General features: G+C 43.7%; 1 protein-coding gene across 1 annotated transcript in view; it reads left to right on the top strand.

Moving 5' to 3' along the window:
- DNAJC6 (DnaJ heat shock protein family (Hsp40) member C6) overlaps nucleotides 1-25554 on the top strand; it is a 64390-nt gene that overhangs the window by 11822 nt on the left and 27014 nt on the right. The window contains exons 3-11 of the mRNA XM_056815013.1: nucleotides 1376-1498; nucleotides 4562-4695; nucleotides 6456-6650; nucleotides 8010-8127; nucleotides 9764-9843; nucleotides 12064-12257; nucleotides 12641-12721; nucleotides 15065-15496; nucleotides 20129-20278. Of these exons, the coding sequence (XP_056670991.1) occupies nucleotides 1376-1498; nucleotides 4562-4695; nucleotides 6456-6650; nucleotides 8010-8127; nucleotides 9764-9843; nucleotides 12064-12257; nucleotides 12641-12721; nucleotides 15065-15496; nucleotides 20129-20278 (1507 nt within the window). The remainder of the gene's footprint in view (nucleotides 1-1375; nucleotides 1499-4561; nucleotides 4696-6455; nucleotides 6651-8009; nucleotides 8128-9763; nucleotides 9844-12063; nucleotides 12258-12640; nucleotides 12722-15064; nucleotides 15497-20128; nucleotides 20279-25554) is intronic.

Here is a 25554-nt window from a genome sequence, read left to right as displayed (position 1 = left end):
TTCTTAGGGAGATGGAAAGACTTGCTGTGCTGGTCAGTGGCAGAGCTGACGCCAGAACCAAGGTCTTCTCCCCTTAAGCCCTCGAGACCTCTTCTACCATCTGCCACCACCAGGGTTCCCAACAGCCTCGAGTAAGCTGGCAGCTGGTGGGTTCTGAAGCCTTGACGTGTCCCCAGCACTCTGTTTTCAGGCTCTGGACATGCCTGCAGGTGCTTGTCTCTTTCCACCTTGGGGTTCAGGTGACAGTTTGAGGGGTTTTTGGGGTATCCGTCCTCATCCCCATTTCTGTTTCCTTCTCATCTTTCTCCTTATGGAGGTGGTCCTGGGATGAGTGGCTTCTTGCTGTCACTCATTCTCTTATGCTTAATCATCAGGGCATAAAGAATAGGAACATGGGGAGAAATGGATGAATTTTTGTGATTGAATCCAAGCCCCAGGGTTCAGGCTTCTCTTTTTAGACTCCTGGGAAGTACCATCAGGTCCAATCTAGTTATCAGGCAGGAGGTTGGGGATGAACTACACTGCCTTCTACATCTTGCAACTCTTTCATTTCATATACCTTGTATGTTATAAATATTCAGTATGATGACTTCTATGAAAAATGTTTTTTCAACCCTTACCTGCTATCTTAGAGTCAATTCTGTATATTGGTTCCAAGACAGAAGAGCTGAAAAGGCTGGGCAATAGGGGTTAAGTGACTTGTCCAGGGTCATACAGTTAGGAAGTATCTGAGGCCACTTTTGAACCCAGGACCTGCCATCACTAGGATTGACTCTCAATCCACTGAGCCACTTAGCTGCCCTCTGAAAAAACATTCTTTAATGTTTGTGGGTCCTTGTAAGGTCTAGATGATTTATTGTTGATAATTTTATCCTTGAAAATACTCTGATTTCAGTATAGTTTGTCGAATTCTCATGAATAAATGCTCATCTTTTGAGGTTTGTATTTGAGTTATTCAAATGTTGTGAAGGCAAAGTAACAGCATTAAGGGCGTAGGTGGTTGGCTTAGGGTCAGGAAGACCTGAGTTCGAAGAAGCCTTTGATTTTACCCTTTTTTGGCATGGTGCCTGGCACATAGTAGGCATTTAATAAATGTTTCTTCCCCCTTCTAGATCAATGCACAATGCTACCTAACTGCCTACAGTCACTGTGGCAGAAAACAATCCCCACACCGTCTCTTCTCCTGCCTTCTCCTACCTCTTCTCTTTCCCTCACTCTTGTGCTCCTCTTTTCATTATGTTTTCTCTCCTCTGATTTCCTTCCCTTGCCAGAAAACTACTAAAAGAAGAAACTGAGGCGTGTGGCATAGACCCACAGCAGCCGGTGTCCTCCAGCCAGGAACAACACTCACTTCTTTGTTATGGTCCGTCCCTAGGTCTCAGAATGCAGTTGGCCAATGCGACAGGCCCCGAGCCTTCACAATCTCTATGCTGTGTGTAAAAACATGCACAATTGGCTTCAACAGAACCCCAAGAATGTCTGTGTCATCCACTGCATGGTAAGTCCCCCCGAAGCAGCACGTTTCTCCTGTCCCTTTGTGAGACTGTCAGCTGGTGTCGGTCTGTCCCTGCCTTTCCACTTTGGGTGCCCAGATTGCCCTTTTCTCTAGCTTTGGGTCTCCAGATACCCAGACTAAGGTGTTAATAAATGCTCGTTGAAGGATGGATCTTCCCAGAGCATCCTCTCTTGTGTCAGCCTCTCATGCAGACCGAGCAGCCCTGTGCTCTCCTCCTCCAGGATTTCCCAAGTGACAACTCTCCAAGCTGGAAGGGATCTGTGTCAGCGGATGCTTAGGGGCCGGAGGAGGTTACTGGACGTTTCCTTCAATCTCTATTACTCTCCCAAGAGGCAGAAGCCATGATCAATTCTAGAGAATGGAATCCTTTAGCAACACCCTTCAAGAACTATGGCTCCATTGATGCTAAAATGACAGACCACTTTGAGGATTTGTTTTGAGCCCTAATGATATCAGAGCAATTCAGTATATAGGTGGGAGCAGACATTTTAGACCTGGAAAAAAAAAACTCAAACCTCAGAAGTTTGTTCAATCCATTGATATTTACAGATCAGGAAACTGAGCTCCAGAGAGGTTAATTGTCTTGCTAAAGGTCAAACAGGGTGTAGGTTATAGAGCTGGGATTTGAACCCAGAGCCTTAGACTTCAAATCCAGCCCTCTTTCCACTGGACCTACTAGACCTGGATTCCAATCTTGGCTTTGCCACTGGCTAACTGAGGGTCCTGGAAGGTAATGACTTCATCCCTCAAATTATTCTTTTTCATTTCTTTATCTATAAAATGGGGTTCTTGGACAACTTGACGTCATTCTAAAGGAGCTTTCAAGCCTGAAAATTCTCTCATCCCATTGATATAAGGTTAATAAAGTGGTTTCCTCACAGATGATTTCAGAAGGGGGTGATGCAGTTAGCCTTTATTTTTCAGTTGAATAAACCGAGACTGAGACAGGTTAGGAGAATTACCCAACACCCTAAGAGCTACTAAGAAGCTGAAGACTCCAGATTGGGAAAAGGGAACCAACCCCTTAAGTGACTTTAAGGCTCCAGGTATACCTGCTGTCCATCCTGTGGTCCCCAAAGAGCTGGAAGATGGGCTTATAGAGGGATCATGAATCCCTTTGAGGAATCCAGGAGGCTGAGACTGTTGGGGCTAGACTTGGACTTCTAGGCGGATCAGAGCTGTAACTAGGGGGGACAGACGGGGGTCCTGCTCTGGAGTGCCAGATTTAGAGGGTGCTGATACCTTTTGCAGCCTTTCAGTGGCTGGGCTGAATTCCTCCTTCATTCTATGCTCTTTTGCACCTCTCTCTCCCTCCTTGCCACGAAAGCCTTGGGCTGGGGCTGTCCGGTCTCTGGCTTCTATCCAGCCAGCCTGCTTCTGTGCCCAGGGAGCATGAAGGAAGTGGCTGCTGATCCCCAGCAAGACTTCAGGACAAGTTCAGCAGCAGATGCATTAGAGCCACTGAGTCAATGCATGTGTGACCATTAGGGGTTTGCTAGGAACAAGCCAGGCCAAACTGACCTCCAATCCTTTGCGGTTGGGGTGACTTATCCTGGTGGACGAGTTCACGGTGATGGAGAACTCACAGGTAAGGAGATGCCCGCTGCTGGTCCAGGCTGGCACCGTCCCTGCCCCCTAGAGCCCTTAGAGAGTCAGCCAAGAGGGCCAAGCTGTGAATGTGTCACCGGACTGGCTGACCAAGGATGCTCAGACCTTCTTGTCTGTCCTGATGTCAGCAAGAGAGCCAGACAACAAAGGCTCTCCGCATAGCCTTGTGGAAAAACCAGACACCTATCTCTGAGGGTAGTAGGTAACCAAACTCAGAGTCGATAGAGCAGTAAGCCTTAAGAGTTTGGTTCATGGGTCAAGGGGCCATTAATTCATATTTGAACCCAAGTTTTCCTGCCTCCATGCTCTGCGGCATCCCCTAGTGTTCTCCAACAGTCCTCAAAGCCTCTAGAATCAATAGTACAATCAGGAAAGTCAAGGATGGGAGACGGCTGGATGCTAGTTTGTAGAGGGGGAGGAGTTTCATTTCTGAGCCACGAATTTAATTTATAATCCATTAGATTATGACCTTCTTAAAGGCGAGGACTTTCTTTTGCCTCCTTTTTTGTCCCCAGTACGTAGCACAGTGGCTGGCCATAGTAGGTGTTTCATAAAGACTGATTGATTTTAGGGGGCTAAAATATCAGTCCCAAATGTCCATTTCTGCTGAGCATCCAGAATGAGGGCGGTGATAAACTCTCTGCACACCATCCTGGTCAAGAGAAGGAATTCCATTTTATTGTGTAAAAGCCCCAAAGGCCAGAACAAAGACCAACGGATGGGTGTGTTCTCTCTGAAAGAACTCTGGCCATTGGGACTGTCTAAAGATGGCCCGGCTTTGTAGAGAATGAGCTCCCTTTCATTCTGAAGTATTCAAGCCCAGGTTGGTCGCCCCCTTTTTAGGGATGAATCACAATAATAATGAGGATCATATTTATATCCATTTTAAGTCACGGAAGCAGAGATTCAGAGAAGTCAAATGACTCGTCCAATATCTTACAGCTAAGAAGGGTCAAAGATAGTTTCAAATACCAACCTTCAAGGCTCCAAATCTAATCCCTTGAACCCCGCAATGGCCCTGTGAGGGAAGTGCTCCGAGAGAACATTCTTCTGTGAGCGAATAACACCCTCTCTGAGTCTCAGTTTGCTCCCCTGCCAAAATGGGCACCATAATAACTGTAGGCTCCACCAGAGAAGATTGTTGCAGGGCTCTAATGCATGTAGGACAGTTTGCAAATTTACTGTTTGGGCAAATATTATCATCATCCCCGAGACTCAGAAATGAAATGACTTGCCCCAGTCATACAGCAACTAAGTGCCGGAAGAAGACATGAAGATGGCTCATTGGGCCACCTGCCACTGGGGATTTCTCTTGCGTGTCCCTGTTTCTCAGCACAAAGTCCCAGACACGGTGCTCGCCGAGAGGTTGAGTGCGGACCAGCCGCCACCGTTGCTGCCACGTTTCCTCATAACCTGTTTCTGCCTTTTGTTTGACAGGATGGACGTGCTGCCTCGGCAGTTCTGGTTAGTGCAATGTTTTGTTTCTGTCATCTCTTCTCTAATCCAGTCCCTGCTATTCAGTTGCTAAATGCAAAGCGACCCGGAATCGGACTTTGGCCATCCCATAGGAGGTAGAGTATGCCGGTTCCAAGGTTGGCTGGAATATGGTAACTTGTCTTGTGTGCCGTGTCAAAGCTGCCAGCCCTCGCGCCTTGCCTTGTTTGAATCAGTCCCTGAGAGCTGGCTTGGACTCTGGGAAGGGCCGTCCTGCCCACAAGAATATGCTGGGCGTGGGGGGCCCTCAGGGTAACCCCAATGGATATTGTTTTTGAACCCAAAGAGTTGAGGTGTGGAAGCTGGCGCTCGTGATTGGGCAGACTTCGTGTTGGGAGAATAGACTTTCAGCAGCAGTGGACCAAAAGGCCTGCTTGCCCGTAGAATAACAAAGTATTTAATGGGTGCCTTCTTAGCCTAGCAATAGGAGAATGGCCCAAGACAGCAGAAAAGAAAATATATAAACTAAATTTGCTTTTAGAAATTTATAATAGGCAAGACACACACACACACACATGATTGAGCGCCACCAGTGAATCCTCTGAAGTGGTATTTTCACTTAGCTGGATTTTATTATTTTTTAATGATGATTATTATTTATTATTTTATAGAATAAAATCTTCCATTATATTGTATATGATAGCATTTTGTATTTTGGATAATTATAACTTCAGATAACTTCATGTGAATTCTGTCCACTCTTCATAATTCACACTAATTGGGCCTTGGCTATACTTTTTACATTATAGAGCACTCTAGCTCCATTATCTCATCTGATCAATGCAGCAACCCTTCGTCATTTCCAGTTTACAGCTGAAGAAACTGAGGTTTAAGGTCATTCAAATTTGTACCAGGCCAAAGAGCTACAAAGGGATAGCTTAGCCCAGTGCTTGGCACATGGAGAATGTTTAATAAACACTAGCTAACTGATTGATTGGCAGAGCTGAGACTCTCTTATATGGCTTCTCAATTTAATTTTCCATCTGAATTCTTTTCTGTCTACACCAGACTATGTCTCTTAATTCCACGTCAGACTCTCATTGAGGACTTCATTTGTTGGCTTATGAATGGCTCCAGCATGTTTGATGGAGTCTGCATGTCAAATTGATGGTAGATCACAGATAGATGTAGAGGAAAGGATGGGTTGTGACTTCCATTGATTCTATATTTAATCATTGTATTCTGACTTCTCTATGATCTTCCTTCCTCCTTAGAACAGAAGTCTTTTTGAGAGCAACGATGATTTTTGCATTTTCTTTGTATCCTCACCACCTAGAACAATCACTGCCAAGTAAAGGCTTATTGATTAGTTAACTATGTGGAGGACATATTCACATCAGCAACGTTACAACTCCAGAGTAATTCTGGAATCTCAGTTCTTGGTAGAAATACAACAATGTTACCATTTAAATGGTCTTCATTTCCTTGGGTCCATTCGTATTTTGGATGGCCAGTGTACGCATCCTCCAGGGCGCCATTTTGGTGTGGAAGTGATGTTGGCTAAACCAATGGAGTACGAGTCTACCCGTCTGGAAAGGCTTTGAGTAAGGACTCAATGATAGATTGTAGGGCTGTTGCCCAAGACCTGGCCTAGCTGAATTTGGAAATATGCTAAACCATGTTGGTTATGAGATAAAGTCTTTCAGCCACAGTAATTTCCAAAGATTCAGAGAACATACCTTCCGTATTTGTGAAGGGAATAGCACAGAGACATAATCCCAGATCCTGGGAAGATTATACAGTTATATTAGGGAAGATGAAGGAGCCAGGTTTCATCGTAGCTTATGGCTCTCTGTGATATGATGGAAACCTACAGAGTAACTTTCTTCTTTTTCAGATACATAGGATATATTTGTGACCTCATAGCTGACAAACCTGTCATTCCCCACTGTAAACCTCTCACGGTGAAATCAGTCACCCTCAGCCCTGTCCCTTGTTTCAACAAACAGAGGAATGGATGCCGTCCCTTTTGTGATATACTCATCGGAGAAACCAAAATATTTACAACTTCCTTGGACTATGAAAGGATGAAGTGAGTTCAGATCCTTTCCCTCTTTTAGCTTGGTTCTCCTTTCCACTGAGCTAGGATTTCCATGCAGAAGACATACCATGGTCCTCCATTTTGCTACTAAATCCCAGGATTAGAGCCCATGAGAATTGTATTGGTACCATCCTGATTTCTTGATTTTTTTTTTTTGGACCTGTGATTTCATTTGTGTAGAGACTTTCTGGAGTGAAACTCCTCTCAGTGTAGACCACTCTCTGCTCTTAGATTTGGGGTCTTAGAGAGTTTCTCTTGACCGTGCAAGGTTAAGTGACTTGTCCACAGTTACACAGAGACTGTGTTCAAGGCAAGACAGATTTAAATCCAAATTCTCCTGACTCCCAGGGTGGCTCTCTCCACTACATCATTGTACTACATATCTAGGACATCATGCCTTTCTTGCATTCATTTATTATGTACTTTAAACCCCTCTACACCCCAAATACTAGCCAAGGCTACACAGCAAGAGGCCAGTGCTGAGATTCAAATTCACTCTTCCTGCTTCATGCCCAAGGCTTGCTACCATGTACCAGCCTACTAGATGTTTAAAAGTGTGAGACAAAACATGATTTTTCTGTTGGTTTTCCTTTTTTAATTATCACCTTACTGACTGTCTTAGAATCAGTACTGTGTGTATTGGTTTCAAGGTAGAAGAGCAACAAGGGCTAGGAAATGACTTCCCCAAGGTCACACAGAGCTAAATGGCTCAGTGGATAGAAAATCAGTCCTGAAGATGGTAAGTACTGGGTTAAATTTTGACCTCAGACATTTCCTATCTTTGGGACCTTGGACAAGTAACTTACCCTCAATTGCCTAGGTCACACAGATAGGAAGTGCCTGAGGCCAGATTTTGAACCCAGGCCCTCCCATCTCTAGGCTTGGCCCTCAATCCACTGAACCACCTAGCTGTCCATAGGCAAGTAGATTATTGAGGTGACTGAAAACATCTGAGAAAATGAACAGTACTGCAGAGCAGGGATGAGATTATCATCTGGAGAGCCAGATGGATGGGGAGGGGGCTTGGCACTAATACAGTGTACTTGTGTCTGTGGCACCAGCTTGTTCCCTGACAGTGCTAGCTGAAGATCAGCCATTGTTCTGGTGGGAGTGGGGGAGAAGGAAGAAGAATGAGCACAGAGGTTAGTGCTGAGTCTGGGCAAAGCCAGCATCCCCTGAGCCAGATCCAGCACACCCCCTTGCCCATTCCTACTCTCAGTATCCCTGTAAGAATCCACATGGCAGTTGGGATCATTAACTAAATCTCTCTCTCTCTCTCTCTCTCTCTCTCTCTCTCTCTCTCTCTCTCTCTCTCTCTCTCTCTCTCCCTCTCTCCTTCTTTCTCTAAAGAGAATTCCGGGTCCAAGAAGGCAAAGTTGTCATTCCATTAGGTGTCACGGCTCATGGCGATGTGGTGGTGTCTGTTTACCATATGAGATCAACCATCGGGGGACGGTTGCAGGCTAAAGTATGGGCATGGACAGAGGGAAGGGAAGGGATCATCTCTGACTCTGAGCATATCTGGGTGTCTTCATGCTTCTTTCTAAGGGAGCCAGAGAGTAGTTTTTAACATGGCCCTGTACAGTTATGCCGATGAAAATGGCAACAGCTAACCTTTAGGTTTGCATAGGGATTTGCCTAAGCCATCTGTCTCATTTATGCCCCCCAACCACCCTGGGAGGTAGGTGCTGCAACCCCATTTTAGAGGTGAGGAGACTGAGGCTGACAGAGAGTAAGTGATTCACCCAGGCTCCCACAGCTAGGAAATGCCAACCAGCACTTGGGCTTAGACCTTCTTCACTCCAAATCCAACTCTAGCCAGTGTAACCCAAACAGCAGCCCTAGGATGATCATACTAGCAGTAATCCTAGCTGGTCTTGATAGAATTTGCTAACAGACATTTCCTCCTTCACTTCTCATAACAGATCTGCAATCCCATTTCATAGGAGAGTTTGTTGAGGCTCATTAGAGACCATTCCTCAGCCCTCCCTTCACAGTAGAAGTATCAGTGAAGGGTGGAAGGGCCATTGATTTAGGACTGGACCATCCCTTAGAGATCATCTAATTACTCTCTCATTTTACAGAAGAGGAAACTGAGGTCTAGACAGTTTAGAGTACTTGGTCAAGGTTGAACAGCGAAGTATCCAAGCAAACCTGCATCCTCTGACTTTAGATTCTGTGTGTTTTTTTTTTCTGGATATATAGAATGAGGTCAGCTGAGTATAGATGGGCAGCTCAAAGTAGAACCTGAAGAGCAGGCAATACCCCTTAGTGGCCATTAGATTGGAAACGACTATTCCTTAGATGGAATATTCCCCAAACTTCATGGCGGACACCTATCGCTTTTTTCTAAATAATAATAATGGCAATACATGAGTAAATAATCTACTCTGTTGGAGTGGAACGAACAGTGGTATAACATTTAAAATTGGCAAAAGGCTCTCTGTCCATCATCTCATTTGCTCCTCACCGACCTCCTGAGGGGTTAGTGCTGTGCCCATTTTAAGGATGAGCAAAGCCAGGGTCAGAGACTTGGAGTGACTATTCCTCAGTCACTCTGCTAGTAAGTGTCAGAGGTGATAGTTTGACACCAAGTTCATCCATCTTTCTATTGTGCTATCAGGTCTCACCCCTCTGTCTTGTATCACTAGTTTTTGATTTGATGACCCAGGCAGAATGCTAGTACTCAAATGTGGTTGTGTTCCTTAATGGGTCTGTGCTCAGTGGGACACAACACCAAAGAAACCTTCCAGAATTAGCCTCGAATCCACAAGCCTAGACAGAGATTTTCCATCTATTCCTTTGATCCCCACCTTAAGTAGCCCTGCAAAGTAGTGAGGGAATTCCCTATCCTGAGGCTCATTTGATGGATGAGGAGACTGAAGCTCAGAGAACATTAGTCTCTTGGCCAAGCTTGCAGAATTAGCTAATAGCTGAATGAGGATCAAACAGGTCTTTGACTTGGTGCCTAAATTAATAAAAGTACAAGAAGCTCTTGGGGGTATAGACACTGCCAGAGAAAGCTGATTTTCTGGCTCTGGTTTGGGGACTCAGTTACCTTTTTTGCCCAAATTATATTCCATCTTTTTCTCTTTTCTCATTAGATGACCAACACTCAAATATTCCAGATTCAGTTCCACACGGGATTTGTACCCCTGGGTACAACGGTGTTGAAATTCACTAAGTACGTATGGCATGGGCCTGAAGAGTCCACACCTTGGGGGCCATCTTCAATGTGCTAAGGGCTGAGTCTACATCAAACGTTTAAGGAGGAGGGTTACATCATCCTTGAGCCATGAATCCTTGGTATATGAGGTAGACTTGGGAGTCAGACTGGTAGGGAAGTGAGGAGAGGGTTTGGGTGCAAGTATCTGAAGGACTGTCATGTGGAAGAGGGATCAGATTTACTCTGTTTGCTCTATGGGGCAGAATCAAGAGTGAGGGATTGACATTACAAAGAGGCAGATTCGGGCTTAATATCAAGAAGAACTTTATTACAGTTTACACTGACTAACAAGAGGAATGGACTGTCTCCAGAGGTGATCAATTCCTCCTTTATCTAGGTCTTCAAGTAGAACCTGGAGGGTTATTTATTGGGTATGTTATAGTGTGTATCTGGGGAAAGAGGGAAGGAAGGAAGGAAGGAAAGAGAAAGAGAGAAAGAAAGAAAGAAAGGCAGAAAGAAGGAAAGAAAGGAAGGAAGGAAGGAAGGAAGAAAGAAAGAAAGAAAGAAAGAAAGAAAGAAAGAAAGAAAGAAAGAAAGAAAGAAAGAAAGAAAGAAAGAAAGAAAGAAAGAAAGAAAGAGAAAGGAAGGAAGGAAGGAAGGCAGAAAGAAGGAAAGAAAGAAAGAAAGGAAGGAAGGAAGAAAGGCAGAAAGAAGGAAAGAAAGAAAGAAAGGAAGGAAGGAAGGAAGGAAGGAAGGAAAGAAGAAAGGAAGAAAGAAAGGAAGAAAGGAAGAAGGGACAGGGATATGGGGGAAGGAGGAAGGAAGAAAAAAGGGATGGAGGGATGGGGAAGGAAGAAGGAAGGGAGAGAGGGATTTATTAAGCATATACTATATGCCAGGTTCTATGCAAGCCACTGAGGATACAAATAAAAAGAAAAGCAGTCATTCCCCTCAAGGAGCTTACATTCTAATGGGGAAAGACAACATGAAAGAAGCTGAAGCTCAGGGGGTTGGGAGTTCCCTGGGGAGGGAATATACTTTTGAAGTCCAGAAAGTCTGGAACAAGTCTAGAAGAATAAAAGCTGGTTAATCTGGGTCATCCCAAAATGGAGGTCCCAGGATGAATTCCTAAGCAAGAAAACAGGTGGGTCTGGCATAGAGATGCTCCAGGGTGAGAAGGCTGCAGGTATGTTTAGGTATTTTGAGATAAAAAATTCCCAGGTACTGAGACAGGTCAGTTTTCAGATGAGATGGCTGTGGAGGTCTAGTTTGAAGTCCAGAAGGCAGGAAGAAAGCATGGTAAGACTATTCACGTTCCCAAATCTGAAAATCTATGTTTCTCTGAAGTGTCATCTTCTCTGTCCATCCACATCTTTCCCAGGCTATCTCAGGTTCTTCCATGGGACAAAATAGACCACATCTATCAGGCAAGAGGGAGACATGACTAGAAAGCCACTTATCCAATAAAGATCTGGGCCATTTAATGACCTCTGCTAGCTAAATATGAGGCAATAATGTGATTAGGAAATAAGAGGAGCCCAGAGGTCATATGGTCCAACCACTCACTTTATAGATGAGTAAACTGAGTAAAGGGTCATAAAGTTGGATAAGATCTTAGAAGTCATCTTGTCTAGCCCCCTCTTTTTACACATAAGGAAGCCAAGGCCAAGAGAACTTAAGTCACTTGTCTGAGGTCACACAATAACTTAGTGTCAGAGCCCGGTTTTGAACTCGATCTCTCTGACTCCAAAGCCATTCCTCTCCATACTGTGCCCTGCTTGGTGATGTCTGCCATTCAGACTCTGCTTTAAGACTTCAAAGGACAGGGATTTCCCACCCCTAGAGGCAGCCCATCCCACTTCTGTATCACCATAGTGGGGGGAGGAAGTTTTCCTCTCATCCTATATTTGCCTCTGCGATTCCTGCATCTGAGGCCAAGCAGAACAAGACTAATCCTTTGTCCTATGACTACTCTTCAAAGGCTTCCTTTTAATTTTAGGGTTCCCCCCCACCCCACCTAAGTGTTTATCTCAGCCGGTCTTAAGTGGCTTCCTTGAAGAGATCTTGCCCTTTCTGCAGAATCCCAGAAGCTCAGGGTAGGAAGAAACCTTTGCAGTTAGCTTTGTCCAGCTCATATCTCTGTTGAATTTTGTAAGCAAAATAATCACTTGGTTTCATTGAATCTCTTTCCCATTATTCTCTAAAAAATAAAAATAAACACAAAACACCTCTGTTTAGGCCTGAGTTGGATGCATGTGACTCTCCAGAAAAATACCCGCAGCTGTTCCATGTTATTTTGGAGATTGAAATTGAACCTAATGACAGGCAGACAGATTTAACTCCGCCCTGGGAAAATTTCTCCACAAAAGACATCAGTCCCAGCATCCTCTTCTCTTCTCATCAGGAGCAGCAAGACACTCTGGCCTCAGCAGGTAAGATTCACCAGCTCACTCCATACCCCACCTGGAGGAGAGAGATCCTTCCTAAAGGAACTCAGAAGGCCTTTACTGAACCACTACTATGGGCCAAGCTGTGGGAGAAGAACTGGAAGCACCAGGGCAAAAGTGAAATGTGGCTGCCCTCAAGGAGCTTACATTCATGTACCAGGAAAAGTAAATTAAAAGTGCATGCAGAGTAAATAGACAAAAAAATGTTCAGTGGAGACTTCCTACCTGGGGGAATGAATTAGCCAAGCCTCAGGTAGGGTGTGGTCTCTGAGCTGAGCTTTCAAGGAAGTGGTGCCTGCATGCAGCTGAGAGCAGGAGGGTGCTCACCTTCCAAGCACGGGAAATCCCTCTCACCTTCTGTGTTACAGGTAGAGCCTCAGCAGATGTTCCTCCAGACCACCCAAGGCATGCTGGGCAGGGTGCTTTCTTTTCATCTCTTAACTGGCAAGGTAGCTTCACTGTCTATTTTATCTTTTAAAAAGCATGGATGTTTTTTGTTTTTGTGTCGCCAGGATTTTCCAAAATACCCTTCGTTTTCAAAGAGCAATCCCTCCTGGCAAGGGATGAGAAGGGGGCTGGGGATAGGGATGCTGATTCAGTAAGACTACCCAACACATCCCAAAAGACCACCATGATATGTTGGAAGTTCCCTAGCCGTAGTCCTCCATCTTTGCAAAGAAGCAGGGAAGGGAGTTGCCTTCAAACTGTTCTTGCGATGACTTGGTGTCTCCACTGTTGACTTTTTGTGAGCAGACTAAAGGGAAATGGGATTTCTCACTTTGAAGAAATTGCTGCTCTCGAGGGCACCTGCTTGGCCTGTCCATGCCAGTTGAGGCAGTGAAAAGTTTGACCCAACAAAGAGTTTCTTCTAGTAGAGAGATGGTGGGTGGGCAGCTTGGAATTTTCTCCAACTTTTTTGATATATATTCAAACCTTCCTTCCTTCCTTCCTTCCTTCCTTCCTTCCTTCCTTCCTTCCTTCCTTCCTTCCTTCCTTCCTTCCTTCCTTCCTTCCTTCCTTCCTTCCTTCCTTCCTTCCTTCCTTCCTTCCTTCCTCCCTCCCTCCCTCCCTCCCTCCCTCCCTCCCTCCCTCCCTCCCTCCCTCCCTCCCTCCCTCCCTTCCTTCCTTCCTTCCTTCTCTCTCTGTCTTTATCTGTCTGTCTGTCTCCCTTTCTCTATCGCTGTCTCTCTCTCCCCCTTCCTTCTTGTTTCCCCCCTAGGCTCAGTGAACTGAGTGCTAGGCCTACAGATAGGAGGTCCTAGGTTCTAATATGGCCTCAGATACTTCCTAGCTATATGAACTTGGTCATGTCAGCTTAACTCCCATTGCTGACCCCTTACTGCTCTTCTTCCTTAGAACCAATACATGATATTGGTTCAAGGTCCAACCCCTTTATTTTACAGATGAGGAAACTGAGGCCAGAAAGGTGACTTGCTCCAGGTCTCACAGGTTTTAAGCAGCAGAGTGAAGAATCAGAATCAGGTCTGATTCCAGAGCCAGGATGCTCTCCTCCATGCCCCAATCTAATTGTTGTCTCACATTGTTTCTGAACTATAGATGCCAATCTCAGTGTTTCTGAATTTGCTTTCAGAGTAAGTTCCTCAGGATGAATTAGCAGAATTTAGGAAGGATTCAGAATCCCTTTGGTAACCTTGATTTTCCCATAGGTGGCCTTTCTCAAGTAAATGTTTTTAACCACCGTTACCTATCAGTGTAGGAAGAATTGATGAACAATTACACAACTTATTCCTGTTAAGCTTTGGTAAATCACAACTCCATTTGCCTCAGTTTCCTCACTGTAAAAAGAGCTGGAGATGGTAATGGCAAGTCACTCCAGGATCTTTGCCAAGAAAATCCCAAATAGAGTCACAGAGAGTCAGAAATGAAAAGCCTGAACAACAACCACCAATTCAGCTTTGGATCCCTTTTCACTTCTGACATTGGCTTGTGGATGTGTTATTATTATTGACTTGGGCAGATTTGGATGTTGTTGAGGCTCCCTGAGGGCCCCCTTTGCAGAATTCCTTCCTCCTCCTCTTTCCACGTGAGAGAAACCCTTATCCCCTCCTAAACTAGTCCAAGGCACCAGCTTCCTCTGAGTTCTCCCCTCTCTAAATTTTCCAGGTTTCAGGCTTCTCTTTTCCCTCAGCTGAGGGAAATGAGATGGAGGGATGAGGGAGATGATTCAGGGCTTTATTTTCAAAGTTTCCCTTGGAGAACGCTAGTGAGGGATGTTACCAATGGACAAGGTTTGCTGTCCATAATGCAATCCACGCAGTGCCTAGATCCCTTTTCTCTCCTGCTTTTATTTACTCTTAAAAGAGTATTAAAAACTCCGTAAGAGCTTTCGAAGGAGAGCAGCCAGGAAAGTGAGGGGCTTGGAACTCGTGCCCTGTGAGGATCATGTGAAAGGAGTTGGGAATATTTGTCTTGGAGAAGACAGCAAAGAGGACATGACGGCTGTCTTCAAAGGTTCAAAAGACTGTCACCTGTAGCGGGGAATCGATTTGGGATTCCAGGAGATAGAAGTAGGGGCAGAGGGTGGAAATGACGATGATTCCGGTTAGATGTCAGGAAAAGCTTCCTCTCAGTTGGAGCTGTCCCAAAGTGGAGGCTGTGGGTGGGTTCCCCTTCCCCAGAGAGCTTCAAAGAAAGCTTCCCCAGAGTGCTGGATGCTAGAGGCAGAGAGGGCCAGGCACTGGTGTACCAGATGGCCCCCAGGTCTCTCCAGCTCAGGTTGTGTGAAGTCCATCTTCAGCCAAGAAATTAACCAGTTATTTGGAATTCCGCAGATCAGAAGTCCGACAAGGCCAGCAGTCATCCCACCTCTGAGGACCGAGCGGCGCTGGTGCACGAGGAGAGCGAACAGTCCGATGATGAGCTCCTTTCTCTCTCAAGCCAGCACAGTAACGCCAGTGGGGACAAGCCCCCCGCAGCAGCATCGAAACATAACAAAAAGCAACAGGAGGCCCCTCCCCCTGCGCCCCCTGAAGATGTGGACCTTCTGGGGCTGGAGGGAAGTCCGAGCAAGGCTTTCTCTTCTCAGCCTGTGGCTCCCCCCACCAATTCGGACTTGTTGAGTGACCTGTTTGGGGGTGGAGGTCAGGCCGGACCTCCAGGGGTGGAGGATGTGTTCCATCCAAGTGGAGCAGGATCAGCCCACTCAACACCCCGACGGTCTGCAGCTTCTGGCTCGCCGTCTCCCTCCGCAAGAGGGGGAGAAGGTAACTCTCAGAGGTGCATCCTCCAGCTTAGGGCACACCCACTGACCCTGTCATGGAGTCCAATCTTTCTAGCCTCTAATTGTCATGATTTCATGATCTTAAGGGTAATATCCCAGGAGTATATCACTATATTATATGTGTAATATAATAATATATAAAATAGTGATATATTTTATATGTTTATTATTTATATCTATATAGTATAATTTATATAGTATATATACTATACTATAATATATAGTATATATTATAATATATAATATATAATATACTATATGTCATATAGTATATATTTGTATAAAATATATTTATATCATATATAAATACTTAATATTTCTATATTAATATATAAAATTACTATAAGGAGTAATTAAAGGGACAGCTAGGTGGCTCAGTGGTTTGAGGCCTTGAGACAGGAGGTCTTGGGTTCAAATTGAGACTCAGACACTTTCTAGTGTGTGACCCTGGGCAAGTCACTTAACCTCCATTGCCTAAGCCCTTACTGCTCATCTGCCTTAGAACCAGTGCACAGTATCTAAGATGGAAGGTGAGGGTTTAAAAAAAGAGTAATTGGAAAGTAGGCCAGTTTTCAAGAGCTTACAAGGATACATGCATATTTTCATTTATAACACTTTTCCTTCCAGAATGTGAAAGCCCGACTTCCTCAGCTTATACTGCCAATCATAACAATGACAACAACAAATGCAATAATATTGCTAATTACTAATAAACACGTTACTATTGTATTCCCATTTGCAAAATATTTTCTTTACAGTAACCCCATCAGACAGAGAGCGAAACGATTTTGAAGAGAAGAAAACTGAGACACAGAGCAATTAAAATGATTTTCCTGGAGTAAGGGTCAGAGTCCAGAATTAAATCCAGGTCTCTGAATTCTGAATCCAGCAGTCTTTCTCCTTCCCCAATCAGCTTCAGCCAGAGGTATAGACAGATCAATGATCAAGTATTGATTAATATGCCTCTTGTTTGCCTGGTACCATGACAGATGCTGGTCATACAAGGGCAAAAATGAAGCAATCCTTGATCTCAGGGGTTTTCCCCTCTGATGGAGGAAGGAAGAGAGAGCATGTTCACAGATGGGTCAATACAAAATAGTTGCCAAGAAATATAAAGGCAAAGATTATTGAGATGACAGTGGTTCTGGCTGTGGTGGACTCTCTGTGGTCTTATCTTCTTGTAACTGGTGTCTGGAGGAGCCAGATTCTAAAGTTGGAGAGAAGGATGTGTTCCATCCTTTGGGTACTCAAAGCACTGGCCCCTCGTGAGGTCTTTTAAAGATATTTGAAAGGACTTGGGAAATAGGGTTAGTCTCTCTGCGATTTTCAGAAAAGGGAACTTACCAACTAAAGGCCAGTGAACTTGCCTTAGATTCCTGGGGAAATTCTGGAACAGATCAGTAAAGAGATCAGGAGAAAGTGCACATACAAAGTTCTGGAAGAGGGAAGAGGAGATACTGTCAGGACTGGCCCAGGAACTCTGTTTAAGGCTAAAGAAATAGAGATGTGAAGGGATTCCCTTTAGATCACATAGCTAGTTGGTGCCTGCATCAAGTCTCTTCACCATCAAATAATCTTTCTGCAATATCACACTGGTTCTGGCTGCTCCTTGCTCAAGCTTCTAGCACCCTTCATCAGCATGAATTACACCCTCCTCGTGTAGGCAGTTTTGACCTACAGTGGTGAGCTTTGCTTGGTGTCAATTTTAGCAATAAATTAATGTCGAACCCAAGACCCACAAGCCTTGAAAATGACCCAGTAAGCATAGTGACTTCAATGATGTGACTCCTGTTTGAGTTATATGAGCTGTCTGGTTTCATGAGGCATCTTCTTCACCCTAAGATTGGGGAAAAGTAACAGTATGGCTGATGCTATTAGGTGCTAGATCTTGGCTCAGAGCAGCTCGGATGGATGAGAATCAGAGCACGAATGGGATGCAGAATTGCAAATTTCATGCTTTTAGAGATGGAAGGGAACTTGCAGTAATATAGTCCAAGCCTTCTTAAGGCCACCCAGCTAGTATGAGGCAGAGCTAGTACTGGAACTCAAAGGGAGGTTCCCTGACTCCTAGACCAGGGGTTTGATGCTCTGCTAGGCTGTCTCTCGTTCCCATAGTATTTAAGAAATTTGCAGAAAGTTCTAGTTTTAGGGCGGCATCTGCTATGGTCTTAGCACTCACTTTGTCCCAAGTGGAACCCATCACAGGAATCTACAGAGAGGAGTTGGTAGCACAATCCAATGAAATAATGTGTAGAAAGAAATTAATCTCCTGATGTGTGTTCGTTGTCCACCATGACTTTCATGTTGTAACTTACTTGGAATAAATCTCTTCCCAATGTGTGATCCATCCCAACCCCAAAGTAAAGGAGCTTGAAAATCACTGAGGCTGACTCTTCCACTGAAAAAGGCAAACTAAAGTAAAAAAAGAAAGAAAGAAAATAAATAAATGAAACTCAAGGAATCCAATGCAATCTAATAAAAACACTTATTAATCACCTACTGTGTACCAAACACTGTGCCAGGCACTAAATATATACATACAACAATAAAATAGACCTTGTCCTCAGTGAGTTTACATTCTATAAAGAGAATGCAACATGTATACACATACATGATTCCCAAGTAATTTTAGGAAGGAGAGAACGGTAAACTTCAAGGGATGAGGAAAGGGCTGGCATAGGAGTATATACTTGAGCTATATTTTGAAGGGATTGCATTGGGAAGAGGAAAGGATTTGTAGACTCGTAGATTTACAGCTGAGTGTGTTCATAAGCTTAAGAGCTGGACAGTTCCTTAAGAATTCATTCCTCATTTTACAGAGGAGGAAGTAGGGTCCTGAAACTTAAATAACTCATTTAATGTTAGAAAGTAAAAAAGCAAAGGTGATCTGGATTTGAACCAAAGGCTTTTGACTCAAAATCCAGCATCTTTCTATTCTACCATAGTGCCTAGGCTACTGGGACAGACAGAGGAACTCCTGACTTGCATCAGAGAAAAGAATTTCCACATCAGGAATTCCTTACATGGAAGAAGTCAGGAGGAGATCAGCTCCAACAAGAAACAACCAAATCAAACCACAGAAAGATTTCCTGACCTTTGGCTTCCCTGTTCTTGAGCATCTTTTGGAGCTACCTGTCTGAGTGCTGTGGGGCATTAAGTTCCCCTTTGATAAAAGTTGCATTTCATTTGCATAATTCCTCTTCTCTGGCCATACATGATGAGTGGATAGGATGGAGACCACTGAAAAACAAACAAAAAAATTCCCCATGTCATCCTGGTTTCTACAGTACAGAAAGGCAGTCCAGACGTGGAGTCTGAAAACCTGGCTTCTTTTTATGGCTGTGCTACTTAATTGCTGTTTCACCTTGGAGAAGTCACTTCCCTTCCCAGAGGCTCCATTTCTGCATGTCAAATGGAAAAGCTATGCTAGATCAGAGGTTCTTAACTCTGTGTGTGTGTGCGTATCCTAGATTCAGATTCATTGGGCAATCTGATGAAACCTTTGGGCCTCTTCTTAGAATCATGTTTTTAAGTGCATAAAATAAAATTAGAGGATTATAAAGGGAGCCAAATATGTTGGAATGCAAGGAACAGAATATTTGTCAACAGTTCATGCTTCTCAGATTACAAACTTCAGGCTAGATAATCTCTAGGGTTCTATGCAGTTTGAAATCTATGATCAGAAAAGCAGAACCATGGAACTTGTCCCACCCTCTTTTTCCTTCCCCAGAAGCAGACTCAATCTTATGTTGCCAGTGGAAATATTGCTTGCTTGTTAGTATTAAGATAACCCAAGGTAACATTAGGCTCAACACATTTTGCAGTCCTTTTCCTGCTTTATTCATTGATCAGCTTGTAGTCAACACTGAGCCATAGAATTAGAACTGAAAGAGAACTAAGAGGAATGTGGTCCCACCTTATTTTGCAGGTGAGGAAATTGAAGCTTATAAAGGAAACGTAACTTCCAAGATCATGAGTGTAATAAATGGGAACATCAGGTTTTGAACCCAAGCCCTCTGACTATATAAAGGTTCCCTGCCGTACTGAGCTGCTCTTACACTTAGACAACTTAGAATTTGCTTAAGAAGGGTGGGCCAAAATGTTGTAGCCTTTAACTCCTCCAGAAGGTACAAATGATTCATTTAACATCTAATTAGTGAGACTAACTAGCTGAAAGAGGAAGTGACTAGAAGGAGATTTCCTTCCTAGTTCCTCTCCAGGCTGGCCATTCCCTCTCCCCCCCCCCATGCCCCCCAGTTCCCTTTGCCCTACCTCTAGGAGTGGCCTTGCCAACAGCAGCTTCATGGTGTCTTGGAATTTTCTTCATGAACTCAGTTTCCTTGAGCCTCTGTGTTCTTCTTATGGAGCAATGTCCCCTTCCTGTGACTTTGGAGCATCGTTCTGGGGTCTTCCCCCATGTACCTTGTGTCCTATGGTCTTGGTTCTCTCTCCAGCCCCGCTTACCCAAAGTCCCTTTTCTAACTCTTGCTCTAGACATCACTCTTGGCAGTCATGGCTCTGCTCTGAAGACAAGAATGAACTCCCAGTGCATCCAGGAAGTTTACTCATGTTCCATATACACTAGCCAATTTTGTCTTCTTTTGTTTCCCTCCAGCTGCAACCTTTGACCCATTTGGAGCTCCATCCAAACCATCTGGTCCCGATTTACTGGGTTCTTTTCTGAGCACATCAAACGCCTCTAGTGACCCCTTTCTTCAGGCCAGAAGTCCTTCACCTACAGTTCACAGCGATCCCTTTAATTTAGGTAAGCAGACAGTGGAGTGGGGAGGATGGAGCCCTCTTCCTTTTGCTTATGCTGAGGGAATGGGGTAATTCCACCCCATTTAAGACCAGAACTTCTGATGGAAAGGGGAGGGAGGGACGTCTTTTACACCGGAGAATGGGGGCTCACTCACGATTCTGAAGCCTTGTCCCATTGCCTCCGAGGTTTCATTGAGTGGGTCTTGTGCCAACTGGGATGGCTCCCTGGGTGTGACCACATTTGTATTTGCCTTGTTGAGTGGAAGATCATGAACAACGTAACCTAGTAAGAGCTGAAGAATGTCGAGAAAAGACAGTTACTCAAGTCTCTACCTTTATGGGTTTTCAGCTATTTTGGGGTTCTGATTTTTATGTTGAAAAGGCTTGAGGGTTGGTGAAGCTGTGAACTGGTCCAGTGAGTCTGAAAAACAATTCAAGAAAACCCACCATGCTTTCATTCACTTTGTCTCCCTGATCTTGCCACTGGGTGTAGAGCTAAAGTAAGACACTGACTACATAGAGTGGAGTCAGAAGTGGGTGACCCTTTGGGGAGTCATCGTTATCATTACTGGATCTAGTCTTTCCTCTGACCTTTGAAAGGAAGGTTTGGCTTATTGCGAGAATCGCATCACGATACTTTTTGTGACAGTAAAAACAAAACAAAACAAAAACCCAAATCCCAAACCAAAAAGCCCGTAAATGAAGTGGTGCCCTTCTGCTGGTGGGATCATTAAACAACTGGAATAGAATACAATTACACTGTAAAAAGGGTGAATTTCAACAATTCGGGGAAGCCCTGGAAGACTTGTAGGAAGTCATGTCGAGTGATGAAAGCGGAACCAAAAGATATTCCGTGATGACCATAATGTAAATGAAAACAGTGCCAAAAGACAATCGTACTTGGATTCATTGCAGGGACTCTTCTTGGTTCCCGAGGGTCCAGCATGTAGTGCCCAATCATGGGTTTGGGGTATAACATACACTGCTAGACTTAATTGACTTTTATTTCCTTATTTTTTTTCCTCTGGGAATAATGCAGGCACGGTATAGTAATAACTGACTGTGGCATTAAAGGAAAAAACCCAACCAAAATGCTCATAAAAAGGAAGAGAAAAATGCTTTCGTGTAAATGTATTGATCAGTATACACAAGAGTCACTAGACACTGGGTCTGACTGCCAAGCGTGCTCTGCCCCATGGTTTTGCCAATGTGAAACCATTGCCCAAAGTGGACACTTTTTCTTCTGATCCATAGTCAGCTCATCTAACTTATAGTCTTAACAAGTAGCCCATAAGGTTTGTAACACAGGTGACATGTGCCAGATGTAGGATTTGAACTTAGATCTTCCCAACTCTAAGTCCAGGTAACAATTCACTATGCCATTACTTCTAGTCATCTTAGTTCCAAATGAAAAAAAATGGGGACCAAAATGCACATCTTTGAATCCATCAGATTCATCTGTTTGTTCACCCCAATGATATTCCATCACAATCATGTAACACATTTGCTTCACCTATTCCTCCATTGCGGAGCACCTACTTTGCTTCTGGTTCTCTGCAATGGTGAAGAGTGATGCTGGAAATCCTTTTCTTTTTTTTTTTAAACCCTTACCTTCCATCTTGGAGTCAATACTGTGTATTGGCTCCAAGGCAGAAGAGTGGTAAGGGCTAGGCAATGGGGGTCAAGTGACTTGCCCAGGGTCACACAGCTAGGAAGTATCTGAGGCCAGATTTGAACCTAGGACCTCCCGTCTCTAGGGCTGACTCTTAATCCACTGAGCTACCCAGCTGCCCCCTGGAAATCCTTTTCTTTGCATGAGTATTTTCCCTCCCTCTTTGACTGTCTTTAACATATAACCCTCATATAAGAGTAATCCCACTGGTTCTGAACAGTTTAGTGACTTTGGGGGGAGAGCTCCATTTTGCTTTCCAGAAGAGTTGGGCTAATTCAGAGCTCCACCAATAGTTTATTATGTATAAATGGAGATTTTTTACCTTTGGACTTCATCCCCCAGAAGTTCCTAGTATTTTGCAAAATTCCCTTTTCCTGCATCCTCCCATTTTGTGTGATTGTATTTAAGTGGCTGTAACTCCTTCCCCTCTCTCTTTTTGACCTGTGACTGGGCTGAGTTCAGGCAGTTCTTTTGCTTTAGTTATTATTAGTAAAACTTTCAAAATATAATACTTAGTTATTATTAGTTTTTAAAACCCACATTTATGGCAACCATGAAGGGATTTAGGATTCCTTCTATGCCTTTCTTGCCACAGTCCTGCCAACAATGGCCATTTCTCCCTTCCTCCATTTCTTCTTTTTATTAATCTGGTTATGAATTAGAAGTTGAGAGATTTCTTTCAATTCTTCTTACTTATGTAGTGTTTGGAGCATTTTTTCCTATGCTCCAATTGCTTTCATTCCTCCAATTGACAATGTCTGTTTTTCTATTCACATTGTATTTCCTGTAGGCACAAGATTCTGTCATTCATCTGTGTGGTGGGTTTAATAATGGCCATGAGTCCAGGGGGTTAGAACATGTGGTAAGTCACCATGCCAAGGTCAAAGTTTGGAGTCCCAGTCAGTCATTCAATTGCACTGAATGAACATTTGTGAAATATCTACTCATTGGAAGGCACTGAAAAAAATGGGGGGAAACAGACCCAAATAGACTGAGTTGCTCAGGGTCAACCTGGTGGGATTTGGGTTTGAACCCCAAAGTTGTGGATCTAAATCCCTGCTGGCATCTGACTTTCAGTACAAACCAAGCCATTCAGACATTCTTTTTTTCATTTTCTCTCCATAACTTTTCTGTCAAATCTCACATAAACCAGAGAGTGATAAACATGTCTCTATCTCCTGCTTTTCCCCTCATCTGAGGTCTGGGAGGGTTTTTCCTCATATTTGTGGGGAATAAAATCAACAGTTAAATGTAGAACTCCATCATTTTTGATAAAAGGGAAGTGTTTACATGCAGTTGGGATTGACTATATGTCTGTCCATTATTATTCATCCACTTATATAGAGCCTTTGCGATGAGGAATTATTTGCAATCCTAGATAAGTCAATTAACATCTCAGAACCTCACTTTCTTTGTTTGTAAAATGGGGTAAAAACATTGGCTGCTTGACTCTGCAAGCTTATTTTGAAACCCCATTTTTGCTCATTTTAATGGGTGTTATGGGGGGTTGAACAAAAAGTTTATGGCACCTGGTGGTGTTTTTGTCCCTGCTGCTCATTGCAAGGATGGGGGTTCAGAAAAGGGAGGCATGTTTGGGGAAAATGAATAATAATAATAGTAGCTAACATTTATATATAACACTTATGTGCTAAGTGCCTTATAAGTATTATCTCATCTGATTCTCATAATAACCCCGTGATCAAGGTGCTATTATTAGTCCCATTTTATAGATGAAGAAACTGAGGCTGACAGGTTTGGTGACCTGCTCAGAGTCACATAACTATTTTAACTGCCAGGCCTGGAGTCTGACGGATTTATCTTCATGAGTTCAAATCTGGCCTCAGACACTTACTAGCTGTGTCTCCTGGGGTAAGCCCTTCCTGATCTATAAAATGAACTGGAGAAGGAAATGATAAATCACTCCAATATCTCTGCAAAGAAAATCTCAAATGGGGTCACAGAGATTTGGACATGACTGAGATGATTGAACAAAAACTTCCATATTCCAGGTCCAGGACTATCCACCATCTAGCTGCCCCACAACTTGAGAGCAAGGGGGGCTAGCTGCTGAGAGGCAGATTTTTAGCCATTTTTTAAAAAAAATCCCAACAATTAGGACTATCACAAAATAAATTGTGTTGGTGGGGTGATCTGGAGGCGGTGGGTCCCTCCTTAATGGTGGTCTTCAAGCAAAGCATGGATGACTTTTTCAGGGAGATTTTAAAAGCAAGTGTTGAGATACAGGTCAAATGAGATGCCTTTTGAGCTGTTATTCTGTCAACTAAGGCTATAAAAGTGCGAGTCATTGTTATTACATCTAGTCTAATTTCTCTCCTGACTCTGTTCGTCTCCTGCATCTCAACTGGTCGACCCTACTGATGTCTAAATTCTAATTTTACACACACCAAGAACACAGTATGGTTAGTCCTAGTTTCTTATCAGCAGCTTCCCTGTTTTGTTTGGCTCAGTTTGGCATCCACGGGCCAATTGAGGTTGTCAGAATCTAATAAAAGGATTCTCTTGAAACTCTGTATTTACCGGAATCAATTTAGCTTTGAAATTGGCCTTTTCTGAGTTGAAGGAGAAGATAATAAGGGTCTGAGTGCAACAAGATGACACTCGGATTCTTCTGCTGATTAAGCAAACATTATCCAGCCGTGTCTAGAATTGATTTCAAACCAATACGACATTCTCAACATCTGTAAACTGCCACTTAGAAGCAGTAATAACACCACCTTATATTTTACACTGTCATGCTTGGTGACCCAATGACCCTGAAAGGCTTGACAAGCTCTCTAAAAAGAGTCAGCCATATTAGGCTGAGGAAATAGCATCATTCTTCCTTCCTTCCTTCCTTCCTTCCTTCCTTCCTTCCTTCCTTCCTTCCTTCCTTCCTTCCTTCCTTCCTTCCTTCCTTCCTTCCTTCCTTCCTTCCTTCCTTCCTTCCTTCCTTCCTTCCTTCCTTCCTTCCTTCCTTCCTTCCTCCCTCCCTCCCTCCCTCCCTCCCTCCCTCCCTCCCTCCCTCCCTCCCTCCCTCCCTCCCTCTCTCTCTCTCTCTCTCTCTCTCTCTCTCTCTCTCTCTCTCTCTCTCTCTTCTTTCTTTCTTTCTTTCTTTCTTTCTTTCTTTCTTTCTTTCTTTCTTTCTTTCTTTCTTTCTTTCTTTCTTTCTTTCTTTCTTTCTTTCTTTCTTTCTTTCTTTCTTTCTTTCTTTCTTTCTTTCTTTCTTTCTTTCTTTCTTTCTTTCTTTCTTTCCTTCTTTCTTTCCTTCTTTCCTTCTTTCCTTCTTTCCTTCTTTCCTTCTTGATATATGAGCCTTTCTGAAATAGAAAAGGCCAAATTATTAAAATAAGTCAGCAGTTATGTATCAAGAATGTGGAGTGTAAACAAGTCAGCTGACTTCTGAGCCTCCATTTCTCATCTATAAAATGAAAATAATGCCCCTGGTATCTGTCTTACAAGACATGAATGAGACCATTATGTAAAGCAATTTGCAAGCCTTCAAACCTTACAAAAAAATGTGTGCTATTGCTAATTAATGCTTTGCCTGCTGCTCCTGGAAGAATGATAAAGAAGCTTCTGTGTGTAGTTGTTATAGGTCTGCTCTTAAT

Source organism: Monodelphis domestica, chromosome 2, assembly GCF_027887165.1.
Source record: "Monodelphis domestica isolate mMonDom1 chromosome 2, mMonDom1.pri, whole genome shotgun sequence".
Classification (NCBI taxonomy): domain Eukaryota; kingdom Metazoa; phylum Chordata; class Mammalia; order Didelphimorphia; family Didelphidae; genus Monodelphis; species Monodelphis domestica.
This window is presented reverse-complemented; position numbering and strand designations above follow the sequence as displayed.